Consider the following 16,551-nt stretch of genomic DNA (forward strand, 5'->3'; position numbering starts at 1 on the left):
AGTCCTGCACTCCTTGATTCTCCTCTGTATTCAAAAATGTTTTGATATTTGACTTGGACACAGTCATCATGTATCCAGTGTAAAATTCCAAAGATTCACTGTCCTTTGAAGGAATAGACTTCGTTCCACTTTTCAGTCCCAAATGTGTAATCTACTTTGAGTAACCTTAAAAAGAGGAGATTCTAATTTAAAATCAAATCTTAATGAGTTGAAGGATTGTGGAGAGCAGGCAGAAAAGTGGAGTAGGGGTTAAGATGATATCAGTTATGATTGCATCAAATGGAGGAACAGGCTCAAAGTGCTGAGTTTCCTATTTCTGCTCTGAGCTCTATGTATTCTGTGTTCTTGTCTACTGTGTACAGATTTATTTACTTTTTTTCTTTTTTGTAGCAAACTTTTAACATTGGAGCCTTTACCTTTACTTACTATATCTCAATGTTCTTCATGGATGTGTTCTTAAAATTGGACACTGAACCAAATAAGGGGATATTAGGGCAGGTGATCAAAGGTTTTATCAGGGCTGTAAGGGTTAAGTGTCTGGAAAAAGAGAACTTTAGATCATGGTCATGGCATTGTAAAGCATATCAGTTAGTGGAGTGAATTTGTTAACTGGAGTGCAGTAAATCAGAATTGCAGGAGATATAGTGAAGATAGAGAACTACACAGATTTGAAACACTTATGAATACAATATAAAATAGCAGGAGTCGGCAATGCGCCTTTTTGTGTCAGCTCCTTCATTCAATAAGATCATAATTGAGGGTGCCTAATGCTTGATTTGTCTTGACTTTCCCTTCCAGCAATACCTCGATGTTCCGTAATTCCTTTTGTATCCAAAAATCTATTTGATCTTTATTCTGAGTATATTCATCTAATTTGACCTACTTGTTGCAGTCCTAAATGATTAAACTTTTTTTTTGAGACCATGAACCCGACTTCTGGACTCTTCAATCAATGCAGATATCCTGCCAGCATTTATCTGGTTGGTCCCTTAAGAATTTTATTCCGTCTCCGTGAGATCAGCTCTCGTTCTTCTAAAGTTTATGGAATATTGATTTTAAGTAGACTCAATCTGTTCTCTTTGGATGATCTTATCATCCCTGAAACCAGTTTAGGAAACAAGACCAAAACTGTGCTCAGGTGCTTATGAAGGTGCGATACAATTGCAGTGAAACTTCATAGTTTTTTATTCCGATCACTGTTATAAAAGGTGCTACATCATTTGCTATGGTAGCGCTTACTATACTGTGTGCGGATTTTAACAGTATGCTTTGTGGACAAGGACATTCGAATTAATCTGAAAACCAACATCATCTAGTCTGTCCTCCCCAGACTGACCTATCCCCTCCCTACCTCCCCGCCTATACTCATCTCTACAGGTTCCATCTCCGATCCTTTAACTTGTCTGTTTCCTCTCTACCTATCTTCCCCTCTATCTATCTTGATCTACGTTTCTCCCCCCCCCCCCCCCATTTATTTCAGAACCCTCTCCCCATTCCCCTTTTCTGATGAAGGGTCTAGGCCTGAAACGTCAGCTTTTGTGCTCCTAAGATGCTGCTTAGCCTGCTGCGTTCATCCAGTTCCACACTTTGTTATCTTGGATTCTCCAGCAACTGCAGTTCCCATTATCTCTCACCTAGTTTCTAACTCTCTCACTTCTCATGCTATTACACTTTGCTATGTTCGTACCGGTTCACTTACCCTGTCTATTATCCTTTGCAGCACACATTCTACCTAATATCGCTAGAAAACTTGGATAATTACTAGTTATTGACTTAGATTGCAAATACAGCCAAGAATTTTAAAATTGAGGTGATTCTGAGCTGGGAGCCATTGTAAATCAGTGAGCATAGGTAAATGAGATTTTGTGCACTTTAGGATATGGGCAGTAGAAATTTGCACGATCTCAAATTTACAAGAGAGGAGAAAGCTGGAGACCAGCCAGAGACGTATTTGAATAGTCAACTGTAAAGGTAACACATGCTTGGATGAGATCTTCTGTAGCTGATGAAAAGGCATGGTTGGGAGTAGGGGAAGCATCGTGCAGTGCTTTGCAGGTTGGAATAGTCATCTGTGTAATGGTAAGCATATGTTCAGAAGCTCACCTTGGCTTCAGATATGGTGCCAAGATGCCAAACTTTGAGTCTCAAATATTTACAAAGGAGAGGGATGGGGTCAATGGAGGGAAAATAAGTTTTTAGCTTGTTTTCAAAGCAATGGCTCCAATTTTCTCGGTATTTACATTGAGGTAATTCTTGCTCACCTTATATCAGATATCAAGCACACAAATTTAGATACTTTTGAGGCGTCATAAAGAGTTGCAACACGGCAGGGCTCACTGTAAATACAAAAGTGAAAACTGACAGTCATCTTCAGATAATTCTGCTGTGGATCAACATTTAGGTAAATAATCAACTATCTTTTTGAGGTCTTCAGTTTAGTTTTAGTTTTGATCTTAAATCTGAAGCTTGAACAAAAACATAATGGAAAGTGTCCTTGGGCAATTAATATATTTGAACAAGCTCGCTTCTTTTGCATTCAAAATGATTCATTGGGTAAACTGATAATTTATACTATTGGTTCAGGACTGAGCTCCATAGCTCAGACGAAGTCCAGTTTGATCCCAAGTTTGTGATTTAAGTTGATATTTGCTGAGCCAGATTGGATTGAGTATCTTCTTGTGGAAAACATTTATTTGAACTCCTATAGTTAATGGTTATTCTGTGATCCATTCCTTAAGAATGTAGATGAAGAAAAGCACATTGACAGGTCTGTTTTCCAAGCAATTCAAGTTTGGTGATTTTCTTTTAAGAAAAGGTCAAAAGATTAATTTTTAGCTTATGAAAATGCAAGGCTGAAGAAGAAGAAATTCACCAAGGCTCTTCTGACAGCACATTCCAAACCATTGATAGCTGCAATCTAGAGTGTCAAGCGCAGATATGTGGGAACATCATAGCCTGTATGTTCCCCCTCAAGCTGCTCACCTGTGTGATTTGGACATTTTTTACCATTCATTCACTGTCATTGGCTCAAAATTCTGAATCCTGACCTGTAACAACACTATAATTGTGTACCTCACAGCAAATGCATTGCTGTGATGCAAGAAATCCTCTCACAACCAGCTTCTGAGCGCAATTAGGGATGGGAAATAAAGTGCTCAGCCAGCTCTCATCCTCCATGAATGAAAAATCATGATACTCTAATCTTGACGTTTTGCATATTTTAACACTAGTTTTGTGAAGTTTGTGAAACCTTTAACATTGTTGAGATTGCAGTAAATATATTTTATTTAACTTATCTGTCTCATTATTGTTGCTTTTGAATCCTGCATACATGTCCTGAATACAGACATTGAGAAACGAAATACTGTTAAAATGAGGAAGAGGAAGGATTGATGTTTTCATGCAATCACTTTCATCACTGATTTGCTGCACTTAACATTCAATCTGATAGACGGTTGAAACGTTGACATTGCACATTGGTATGTCAGGATAAATGCATTTGAATGCATTATGCCTCGATGTACCTCTTTGATCCATCCATCCCGTTGACTCACTCGATGACATTAAATCACTTTGCCCGTCGCAATTTGAAAGGACTGTGGCTGTCTGTCCTGTCAGGATGTGTTCCTGACTACCTCCATTCCTTGTTTGCCTCTTCTATACTACATGAGCTGTCTCTGAAAATGTTGTCTGTGTTTATTGAACAGTATAGATGTTTTTTTTTGTTTGCCGATCCCTTCAACTTGCTTTCCTCTTCTGCTTTGACAGTTTAAGTGGAAATCTATGTTATTGGCTCAGTACAAATACCTGGTAGCCTTCTATCTAAATGTTTTTGTCTGCTCCATTAAGAATTTTAAGTGGAGGATGCTGAGACTGCAAATAACATTTGCATTTTATTCGAATTCTGCCTTATGTCACATTTAGAGTGAGGCCTGTTTTTACAGCTTACTGAAGTTGTAATTGTATGACTGGAGTAGAATGGATTTTAAAATTTAGTTACACATTAGTTTCAACAACCCTTCCTCCAGATGTGTCTGTACTTCGGCTACAGTAAACCTGCCTCCAGAAATTCTGAAGGATCATTGGATCCAAAATGTTAACTGCTTTTTCTCTATAGATGCTACCAGACCTGCTGAGCTTTCCCAGCAATTTCTGGATTTGTTTCCAAAAGCTCAAAATTGTTGGAGTTGCAAAAGGGTTTGGTATGTGCAAAGCAAACAAAATTCTAGAGAGCTGTGTGTTTCTTGCATGTTTATTGACTGTAGAAGAAAATTTGTATTATCTTACCTGACCTTGAGAGCTCTTGATTTTTAAATATTGAGAAGACTGAAGCTGTTTTCAATTCCTACTCCAAATCCTAATCCTGACCACCAACCACTTCTCCCTACCTGTCAGCAGTCTGAGATTGATCGATTTTGTAGAATCATAGAATCCCTAAAGTGTGGAATTAGTCCACTTAGCCACACTGACCATCCAAAGAGCATCCCACTGTTCACAAGACCCTTTCCCTGTAACACTGCATTTCCCTTGCTAATCCACCTATCCTACATGTCTCTGAACTCCATGGGCAACTTAGCATGGCCTATCTGCCCAAAACTGTACATCTTTAGACTGTGGGAGGAAACTCACACAGACAGAGGGAGAATATGCAAACTCTACACTCAGTCACCTGAGGCTGGAATCAAACCTGGGTCCCTGGTGCTGTGAGACAGCTGTGCTAATTACTGAGCTACTGTACTGCTCTTTCTTTGCAACCCTGTCACATTTCATTCTGAGATGAGCTTTTTAACTTGTGTGCCATTACCAAGACTGACTATTTCCACCAGCATAGCATCACCTTACTTCTCTGGCGATCCACAGCTCATCTGCTGCTGAAACCTTCATGTTTTCATTTTCTCTAGACTTGACTATTCCCATACAATCTTAGCTAATCTTCCACACAATACCATTTGCAAACTTGAGGTCACCCAAAACTTTGCTGGCTGTGTATTAATTTGCAGCAAGCCCCAATCCCCAGTCATCCACTCATCTCTCTTGCTACTGGTCAAATAGCATCTTAATTTTAGCGTTCTCAACTTTGATTTCAAATCACTTTGTCACCCTTCCCTATCTCTGCCATCTTTTTAAATCTTCCATCTTTCCGAAATACTATGCTCATCTAATTTTGGCCTTTTGAGTATCCACTGATTTGAATTCCTCCAACATTTGTGGTTATGCCTTATGGCTGTCCTGGCCTCAAGATATGAAGAACTCTTCCTACACCTCTGTCTCTCTACTTGAAATTGTCCTTTGAGACACTCCTCCAAAGCTATATCTTTGAACAAGTTTTGGTCACTTGATCTAATATCTCCTTGCATGCCACCATGGTTTGCTCTATGAAGTCATGGAAGTCTACTGTACAGAAAAACGTTCTTTTGTTCATCTCATCTGCTCTGGTCAAAATCAACCACCTAACTGTTCTAATCTGATTACCTAGCACTCGTCACATAGCCCTGCATGCCTCGGCTCCACAAGTGCACAACTAAATGTTTTTTAAAATGGTATGAGGGTTTCTGCCTCTACCCCGTTACGTGCAGTGAGTTTCAGATTCCCATTGCTCGCTGGATGCAAAGGATTTTCCCTCGTATCTCCTCTTAAACCTTTTGCCCCTTACTTTTAATCTATGCCCTTTGGTCATTGATCCCTCCATTAAGGAAAAAGTCTCTTCCTGTCTGTTTTACCGATTGCCTCTTGTAACTTTATACACCTCAATTATGTCCCCTCTCAAACTCTGCTGCTCCAAGGAAAACACCCCAGTCTGTCCAAGTAATAACTGAAATTTTCAATTCCAGGCAACATTCTGGTGATTCTCATCTGCACTCACTTCAATGCTGTATTTCCTGTAATGTAAATTCCAGAACTCCATACAATACTCTAGCTGTGGTCTAACCAAAGTTTTATAAAGTTCCAGCATAATCTCCCTGCTCCTAAACTCAATGCCTTGACTAATCATATACCATATGTTATCTTATACACTTTTTCCACCTGCCCTGATACCTTTGATGTGTCTGTCCACACTCCCAATGTCCTGTTGTTCATTATTTATCCCCTTGCCTTGTTTGTTCTGCTTCAGTGTATCATTTCACATCTGAACTGAATTCCATTTGCCACTGATCAGTTTATCCATATCCCCCTTAATCTAAGGCTACCCTCACTATTTACTGTCCCATCAATTTTTGTATCTTCATATTAAATCTAAACCACGTACAGCAAGGGCTGCAACACTGACCCCTGTTGGACACAGACTCCCAGTGGGGGGAAAAAAGCGCCCTCCAAATGTTACCTCCTTAATGGGCACAACTCTTGCCTTCATTCTCATTTTACTCAGGATTTTCTTTTTGTTTCTCTTGCAAGTGTCCTTTCTTGTCCCCTTAGCTCTCATTTCTCCCAGTTTTAAATTCTGTCTTTCACATTCTGCATTCATGTATGGCTTCTGCTGTTTTGAGCCCCCGGTACCTGCCTACAACTTGGTCAATTGTGGATCCAATTTGGCAAATTTCTTTAAATCCCATGGACTCTTACCTTCACTATGACCGTCTCACGTGGGGCTATATCAAAATCTATGCCGAAGTCCAAGTAGATTATATCAAAGCATTGCCCTCTTCTATGCAACTGGCTCTCTTCTTCAAAAAAATCAGTTAAGTTGGTCTGATGTGATCTCCTCTGATCAAAACCATGCTGACTGTTCTTGATTGATCCCTGCCTCTCCAAACACCGACTAATTCTGTCCTTCTATTGCTTCTAAAAGTTTCCGCACTACCGAAATTAGATTGGCCAATAGCTTCCTGGTTCATTGCTTGCTCCCGGCTTGAACACTAGCGCCACATTGGCTGTACTCCAGTCTTTTAGCTCTTCTCCAGTGGCCAGAGAGGAATTGAAAATTTCTGCAAGCGCCTCTGTTATTTCCTCCCTTGTTTCACTCAACCTGGGATAGATTTCATTCAAACAAAGAGAACTGCAGATGCTATAAATCTGGAACAAAAACAGAAGTTGCTGGAAGCTCAGTAGGTCTGGCAGCATCTGTGAAGAAAAAAAATCAGTTAACTTTTTGGAGTTGGTGACCCTTCCCCAGTTTGGAGGAAGGGTCACTGGACCCAAAAAGTTAAGACTGATTTTTTTTCTTCACAAATGCTGCCAGACCTACTGAGCTTCCAGCAACAGCTAGTTTTGTACATTTCATTCAACCCTAGAGATTTATTTACTTTCAAGTGTGCTAGACTACTCAGAACCTTTGAAAATGCTAATTTCTTTAATTGTGTTATAGACCTTTTCTTTGATTTCTGTACCCATATTGGCTGTCTCGCTCTCGTCATTTTAAAGCCCTACCTATGTCCTCTGGCTGCATGCACATATTACTGGTGTGGGCATTAATGGGCACTACTCTTTCCCTCATTATCATTTTACTGAGAGTTCTCCTTTTGCTTTTACTTGCAACTGTCCTTTCTTGTCCCTTTTGCTTGACTTTCTCCTAATTTTAAGTTCCCTCTGCCACATTCTGTATTCTGGTATGGCTTCTGTTTTTGAGCCCTTGGTACCTGCTGTAAGCTTGTCATTTTCTCCTAATCCAATGCTATATATCTTTAAATCCTGGTGAAGACTGGATAGGATGGTCCAATACCTGTTTTCTTTATTAGCTCTACTTTCTCCATGAATGCATCCCACTGTTCTGAGACACTTTCACTTAAATCTATCTGCTTCCAATCCAGTGTGACCAAATCATATCTGACCTTATTAAAATCAGCCTTTCCATATTTGAGCTTTCTGGTGCTTTTCCTTAACGTTTTGAATCTAATAGACTTAAGTTTGCTGACTGCAAATTGTTCCCCTGCTGATTCATACTTATTCAGCTTTGCTTCCTAAAATAAAGTTCAGGATTTGTCCCCTTTATTGCATGGTCCTTGACATACTGGCTTAAAAAGCTGTCCTGGATGCATTTTAAAAATTCTGCTTCCTGTAATCCTTTCAAACTATGATTACCCCAGTTAAGTGCTATATTACACTCTGTAACATGAAAGGTGTTATAGAACATAGAACAATACAGCACAGAACAGGCCGTTCGGCCCTCGATGTTGTGCTGACCTGTTAACTAATCTAAGCCCATCTCTCCCCCCCCCCCCCCCACACTATCCCATCAGATGAAGTTTAAAAAATTGAAATAAGGATTAAAAAATAAGGAGTACGTTATATCAAATGTAAATCAAAAGCACCAATGCCAAACAAGATAAATTCAGAAATATAGGCAGTCCTGAGTTGCAAAGTGATTCCATTCCCAAGTCCATTTGCAAGTTGATCTGTAAGCAAGTCAGAATACAATGCAAAACAACATAAAGTAGCCATCCCTAAATACAGGAAACATTCGTATTTCAGACCTTTAAAATTACACCGTGCATGAGATCACATTTGTAAGTAGAACGATTTGTAAGTTAAACATTTGCAGGTTGGCGACCCCCTGAAGAATGTGAATATTACAGATATGCACGGTATATTATCTGTTGCAACTTTTACAAAAACGGAGGAACCCTTTCTAAAGAAACTGTATACAGATACTGCTGTATGTGACAATTTAATAGAGAATTTTATTTGAAGTCTCAAACTAAATACAAATAAACATGCCATAGTCGGATGACCATCTAGCTCTAATCATACCTTTGTCTGAAAATTCAACCATGTTGTATAGCTATGAGTTGTTATTGATGCAAGAATGGATGGATGTAAAAAGTGAGCATGCTAATTGTCAGTGTCCTTAACTGACCATTGATAGATGGTATTAAAATTTGATATAGTCTTCACGGTATCTAATATACCTAAGTTAATTGTGTGCAGTCCTGGACAGAAGATTGTGGAAGCAACTTTGTGCAGATAAAATGGCAATCTTCAATTGTCTTTGTGATAAATTAAAGGACCGTTGTGTAGATTGGGTATGCAAAAAAGAAATTTCAAACACGTTAGCTTGTAAGTCTACAGTTGAAGTGAACAATGAATGTTGAAGCTAAGTGTATGGCAAAAGTAAGGTGTTGACAGTTAGAACAACATGCAGAATCAAAATTGTTACAGAACAGGACAAAGCCATTCAGCCTGTCATGACTGGCCAGCTCACTAAAGGAGCAATTTACCTAGCGGTTCTCAGCAATCTTCTTCCCACAGTCGTGCACGCATCTCCTGTTCAGATACTAATCAAATTTCTGGTCGCATGCCGTATTTCAACCTGTCTTCACCACAGTTTCCAAGTAGTCAATCATGGCATGAAAATGTTTCTCGTGTCTCCGTTGGTTCTTTTGCCATCTTGTTCTCAATCCTTCTACAATTGGAATAAGTTTTTTTTCCTGTGTACTCTTCTCACATTAAGCATTTTTTAAAAATTATATTTAATTCCCCATTATAATGTAAATTAAGCTCATGTTATGATGATTAATATGAAATAAAAGGCTCGATCTTGGAAATGTATAAGTCAGCTTGCTACCACTCATTGATGGAAACTATGGAATAGACAAATTTACTGCATTTTAGGATAATATAGATTGTGAGAGATGCATTATGTATCTGTTTCGAACAGATGCATGCTTGAATGTTTCTTCCTGTTTCTTATAATCTTCAAATCTGAAGTTGGATGGCTAATCTGTTCTTAATGTGCTGGTCTTAGCTAAATAATAGATCAAGATATATGGTTAGCTCTAATCTTCATTGTCAGAGAGGTGTAAATCAGCCTGGCTTCCTTCAATGTAAGGAGTCATTCTGACACATTCTGGTGCCAGTTAGGTATAATCCTTGATGATAAAATGTGAGACTGGATGAACACAGCAGGCCCAGCAGCATCTCAGGCTGGGCCTGCTGTGTTCATCCAGCTTCACATTTTATTATCTTGGATTCTCCAGCATCTGCAGTTCCCATTATCACTAGGTATAATCCTTCCTAGTTATTCTAGGATGGACTTTTTATTTTGTTTGATTTCTGTCTATCCTCTGTGCAACCTAGTTGATGATATCATTCGCTTCTCAATGACTGTAATGCGAGCTACTTTCATTTAATAGATCTTGAGATCAACTACAGATCCTATTTAAAATTATTAACACTGATTGTTTCTCTTATTCACATAATAGTGACCTTGTTTTGAGAGTGGCTGTCCAAACTAGTAAAGTGTACACTAACTTACATAGTAAATATATTTTAATTTTTTGATCAATTCTTTTTCATTAGATTCTAAGAATGTTTACAGTTTGAGTCATTATCTCAATCTGGTCTGAAAATTTAACTGAATTGCTTCTATTTCAGTCCAAACAGGGGTTTTACAGAGATGCATTGTATGAATGGACATTCAAATTTTGTGTCCTGTGTGTGCATCATAGCTCCGAATGACACATATCCTCGTGGACTCATTGTAACTGGAGGAAATGACCATAACATTTGTGTTTTCACACTGGATAGCCCAGCACCATTATACGTTCTAAAAGGGCATAAAAATACAGGTAAGAATTTGTAATATTTTGTTTCAGAATTTGTCAGGAGCTTCTGAGGAGCTGGAATGTCAATGTTTTCAGGCCAAAACTCTTTCCAGCTCCACATTTTGTAGCTTCCAGCATCTGCAGTCTGTACTGCCTGCTTTGTCAAATGCTTGTTTGCAGTAATCCATTAAAATCCACAGCAAATGTTGATATTTACAGATACAATAATGGTAGGAAAGTTTGTAGATAAATGGGATGTAAGTTTGACTTGTTGATCTTTTTATCAAAATTGTTTGAAATTTTGATTAAATTCAACAGCGCTGCAAACTAGAACACTGCTTTCAACTCGGTATTATAACAGCTCATACTTGTTTTAGAAGTTAGTTGGTTCTAGGCTAGTAAAAGAAACAAACAAATTGATTACAGAATTTGTACAGACTTGCTTTGATTTTCATTTGTATTTTCCCTTGATTTGAGAAAGGTACTATTGTGTTTCCCTGGATCTAGTACTTTTACTATAGCTTCTCCTGAATTTTTGCAGACTGTATTAATGCTGAGGAAGAACAGATGGTATGGTGGTACTGTCACTGGGCTAGTAATTGAGAGTCCCTTGCTAATGTTCTGGGAGTGGAGGTTCAAATCCTGTCAGACGATGAAATTTGAATTCAATAAAAATCTGGAATTACAAGCTAGTCTAACGGTAACCTTGCCTATTGTAAAAACATGTCTGACAAATTCCTTTTAGGGAAGGTTACCTATTGTTTCTTGGTCTACCGTACTTGTGATTACAGACCCAAACCAAGGTAGTTGAATCTTAACCAACATCTGAGATGCCTAGATTTCAAGGGGAACAAGTGCTAGCTTTAACAGCAATGTCAACGTCTCATACAAGAATATATCTTGAAAAAGTACAGTCTGATTCAAATTTTGCCTCATGCCCATGCATAATTTCTGTAGAAGACTAAAGACATTAGAAACCTTCGCTCTTTTTGGTTTCTTCCTCCATCACCTGCTTTGTACTGTAGTCTTGGGTGGAAGTTAATTATTCTGGTTTTACTTTGTCCCACTTGTCAGGCATCCTCCTGGTCAGTATGACTCTGTAATACTTGTTAGCTATGGGGATGCTGCTTATATTTGTGATCTGTTCAGTGAAACTTATCTGCATGCTTTTACAATTTCTCCTTTACAGAAAGTATTTAACATTTGCATGAAGTTAAGCTTGTAAGAAACTGCTTGTTTAGTCAAACCACATAAAATTGATTTCAAAGTGGCTATTATGGTGGTGTCCACTGTGGACAGAGACTGATTAAAAGATTGACAGTTTAGAATTTCAGCAACTTAACCACAATGCTTAAAGAATTGGAAGAGTATTCTGAAATTATGCAATTAAAAGTTGATGACTGAAAAATGTTCAGTAATTGCAAGAGATTGTGAAGTGAAAAGATTAATCCAGCAAATATGTTTAAGAGTACGAACATGCCCAAAAAAAAACTGCAGAGGGGTTTGATAGATTGCAAGTGATTCTGTGTAGAGATCTGGAACACAAATGTGAAGAGGTACTGACATGACATCTAGAACAGCACAGCCAGCTTTTTTCCAAGCCACGAAGTGCCTCGTTTTACTTGCCACCACATACGTAGACTGTACAAAAAATTAGTATGTTATACAATACAGTCTACAAGGTAAAAGCCAGGAGTATAATACCCACTTGTGTCTATTTGTGTGACTAATTCATCTGATTTAGTGCAGATGCACTGTGCATTAAGATACAAGGCGTTAAGACTTCTTTAAGCATTCACAATCTATTTGTATGATTTTGTAGTGTAGCCCTGTTTATTTCTGCCTTTTAATTCCGACGGTGATTTATTTTCCGTTTTGCCGCTTTATTTTTACCTTTGCTTCCCTCTCTTCTATTTCCCTCACCGCGCCCCCCCCCCCCCCCCCCCCCCCCCCCCCCGCCCCAAACAACCACTGCCATTTTAGTTTAAACTTCTCAGCACACGAGCAAGTACTCCCTCTAGGAAATCAAGTCCAGTCCTGCCCAGGTGTAACCCACCCGGCATGCATTGGCCCCACCTTCCCAGAGCTAAGTTTCACTGACCAAGGAATCTGACATTTTCTCTTTGGCACCATCTCTCCAGCCACACAATCACCTGATCTATCCTACTGTTTTTACTCTTGGGTGACTCGCACATGGCACTGGTAACAATATCGGCAGTTCCTATTATCTGTGTGACTATTTTTGAGGTCCTGCTTTTTTAAAATTTTCTTCCTAACTCCCTGTATTCAGGTCCTAGGTTATTTGTACTGAAAATATACCATCTTGGAATCTTGTTTGTGGTCACAGAAACACCTATCTGTTCCTCTTATGATTGAATCTCCCATCACAGTTGCTTTCTGACACTTATTCCTCCTCCCATCTAACAGGGTCAGCCATGGTTCAACAACAATGGCTGTGCTACTTTCCTCTGAGAGGCTGTTTTCCCCCATCAGTATTCCAAGTAATGTATCAGTTTTGCAGGAATGGTCTCTGGATTCCTTCACTGCCTGCCTAGTCCTCTTACTCTGTTTCCTCCCTGCCTTTGGAGTCTGAGCCTGCAAAACGATCCACCTATGTGTATGTGCTATCCACGATGCTCTCAACCTCACGGATGCTTCAGTGGGCCCAGTTGTTGCTCCACCTCTGAAAACTTAAGCTTCTAGGAGCTGTAGCTGGAGGCATTTCCTGTGTAGTAGAACTGTGTCTGAATTTTCACAAAAACGGGAAGAGCATACCACAGTTTTGAGCTCTTGCATTTGTTGTCCCTTTAAAATAAAAGCTTAGGTTACCCCTAAATTCAAATAATATTAATTCTCATATGAACCTTCTTCTCTAGACCTCTGCATTATTGCCCTTTAAATTGTAAACCCAAAATAAAATTTTGCAAACTTTAAGCAATTAAAAATAGTATAAATACTCACACAACCTAACTTATCCAGTCAGCTGTTTCCTCGTGCCCTGTTTTGCATTTTGAATCCTGACATCATCTCAAAAGAGAGATAACAAAGTGTAGAGCTCGATGAACACAGCAGGCCAAGCAGCATCAGAGTTCCAGACCCGAAACATCAGCTTTCCTGCTCCTCTGCTGGTTGGCCTGCTGTGTTCATCCAAACTCTGGAATCATTGAAGGTTCACTGCGTAATGCTGCTATTGCTGCTCCAACTGAGCTTGATCTGGGCCTCACTTCAAGCTTTTATCAGATGCTTTTCCACCATCATTTACACTAAGGTTCACTCAGTTCCTGTTGTAGCAAAATTCATAGATGTGTTTGAGTTCTCGGTGAAGGAATGTTTCTTTGATTTACACATTCCCATGTCAACCCTGTTTGGTTTTTATTCCAAGATGGATATTCTGAGAATGACTTTCATTCCATTGTGTGAAATATTCAAAAAGATTTAAACCAAGCCGGAGATGAAGATCTGAGTGACTCTTTTCAATCATTTTGGCATTTTATCTTTTCAGTTCAGACTTCATGGTTTTGAGTCTGGCTGAGCCCAGCCAAGAGACCTTGTGACCAAATTTAGTCAGCATTTTTTGTTTTCCAAACCGCTTTAGTCCATGAACAGTCTGAGCTATTAAAAGCTGTTTATAATCTATTCTTAATCATCATTTTTGACTTCTATCATAACTTATCTGGACAAGCGCTTCTCCAAGAACCCAAAAGAATTTTGTCATAATTGAGGAGGCAGCGCCAGACTAGTGATCTAAGTTTGCAAAGCATTCTTTCTAATCCTGTCATTGCAGATGATGACATTTGAAATCTGTAAAGAGTCTGGAATTAAAAGCTGGTGTAATGGTGACAATGTGACCACTGTTGATTGTTGTAAAAACTTAACTGGTTCACCGATGTGCTTTGTAGATGGAAATCTGCCACTTGTCTGTTCTGGCCTATGTATGACTCCAGATCCACGTCAATGCGGTTGACTCTTAACTGCCCTCTGGACAATTAGGAGCAAGCTAAATGTTGTCTTAGCCAGGAATGCCTGCATCTCTTGAATGAATAAATACAGATCACTAGTTCTACCTACCATCTCCAACATTCACGCCATCCACCACTGGTGCACAGTGGCATAGTATTTACCGTACGCAAGTTAAACTGTAGCAACACATCAAGGCTACTTCCAAAGCACCTTCCAAACCAGTGATCTTTTCTATCTAGAAAGAAGGGCATAAAAACAGCGTGTGGAAGTTGTGTTAATTCGCAGCATATTGCCATTCCCATCAATGTCAGTAGCTCAACATTCGGCAACTCCCTTCTAAATACTGAGGGTGTAACCATGCTAAATGAACTGCACTGGTTTAAAAATGTAGTTTTCTACCACCATATCAATGGCAATTCCGGACAAGAAGCAAATGCCCTTACCAGCAATGCTTGTAGAGTAATAGATCCACATAGTACAGAAGGAGTTCTTTGACTCATCGAGTCTGCACTGACCAAAACAAAACCCATCACCCATCTATTTTCATCTCATTTTACAACACTTAGAGTCATTGTCTAGAAGATTATTACATTTAAAATGCTAAGCCACGTTCTAGAATGTTGAGGCTTCCTACCACTATTACCCTTCCTAGGTAATGTGATCCAGATTCCCATCACCCTCTGGGTAGAAAACATTTTCTCAAATCCCATCTTGCCTTTCATCTTTAAGATTATACCCCTTTATTATTATTGACCCTTCAAATATGGGAAGCAACTGCTTCCTGTTCTCCCTATTCGGGTCTCTCTCAATGTTAAAAACCACGATCAGTTCTCTCCTTGGCCTCTTCCACCCTTAACAAAAAGTGATCTGAACCTATCCAGCATCTCTTAGTAGCCAAGATGCTCCAACTCATGAAACCTGGCAAATCTCCTCTGCACCCCGCCATAGTTTAATCATGTCCTTTCTATAGTGTGACTAAGAATGGGGGGGAAAAAATACCTTCAATTAGCTTTACATGATTCCTATATTGGGGCACTTAAAGCCGTGTACAATACTCAGTAAATTTACAGTTGTCGTGTAAAAAAGAATTGCGCATCACCTTATTGAACTGACAGCCCAGTTTATGTGCTCAAGTTCTACAGTAATACCTGAGGACAATCTTTTCACTTGGGTCAAATTGGGCCAAGCTGACATTTGTTGAGTAATCAAAAGTTCCTCATCTTCAACTGACAGTGGTTTTTTAGATCCTACTTGATTACACAATCAAAATAACACAATTTTACACCATAAGCAGGGAAGAGATTTTCAATTTAATCTCCAGAAAATAGCATTTTAAAAAAAAGTTTGGGATTCTCGATGTCCACTGCATTTTTTTCTGACCTGAAATAACTGACTGGCAGCCAATTAGTGGAGTGGCCTGGAATTGAATTCTTGCAAATACTGGATTTTCAGATAACATCACTGAAACTAGAGCCTGTGCAAATCGATTTTAAAAACTATGCATAGTTTTGAATAAACTATTTATACAAAGTTCCACTTGTCTCATCTTTCATGTTGTTTTTCACATAGTCCAGATTCTGTACTATGCAATGTTTCATGCTTTCTTAAATTCTCTTCTAGTTTGTAGTCTGTCTGCTGGAAAATTTGGGACGTTACTCAGTGGTTCTTGGGATACAACCTCTAAAGTTTGGCTAAACGAGAAATGTTTGATGACTTTACAGGTATATCTTTATTTTCAGTCCTTGTAAAAAATTGAACGTGTATTCTCTTGCTATAAAATCATTTGAAATGTATTTTGCATTTAGGGTCATACAGCAGCAGTATGGGCCGTAAAAATATTACCTGAACAAGGCTTCATGCTGACGGGATCTGCTGACAAAACAATTAAGATGTGGAAAGCAGGCCGATGTGAGCGAACTTTTATGGGTATGTCTCTGTTTGCTTTGGACAAATGTAATGCCTAATTCTCTGCATATTCTGTGAAATAAAGTAAATGTTATTAAGGACCTCTGAATTTTTTCAAATTCATAATATAAACCACTTGTTTAAAATAACTTCTATCTGCTAAAAATAGTGCCTTTTAAAGCATTTTAAATCTAGAGATATTAAAAGA

At 38.9% G+C, this 16,551-nt stretch overlaps 1 protein-coding gene across 2 annotated transcripts in view; it reads left to right on the forward strand.

The window, feature by feature from the left end:
• The window catches only part of plaa (phospholipase A2-activating protein), a 41,984-nt gene that overhangs the window by 788 nt on the left and 24,645 nt on the right, over positions 1-16,551 (forward strand). Inside the window, exons 2-4 of one of the 2 annotated variants that reach the window (XM_048528071.2) lie at positions 10,309-10,502; positions 16,059-16,159; positions 16,244-16,364. In XM_048528071.2, coding sequence (XP_048384028.1) covers positions 10,309-10,502; positions 16,059-16,159; positions 16,244-16,364 — 416 coding nt within the window. The remainder of the gene's footprint in view (positions 1-10,308; positions 10,503-16,058; positions 16,160-16,243; positions 16,365-16,551) is intronic. The other variant, XM_048528072.2, reaches the window with a different exon arrangement.

Source organism: Stegostoma tigrinum, chromosome 3 (genome assembly GCF_030684315.1).
Source record: "Stegostoma tigrinum isolate sSteTig4 chromosome 3, sSteTig4.hap1, whole genome shotgun sequence".
Lineage (NCBI taxonomy): Eukaryota > Metazoa > Chordata > Chondrichthyes > Orectolobiformes > Stegostomatidae > Stegostoma > Stegostoma tigrinum.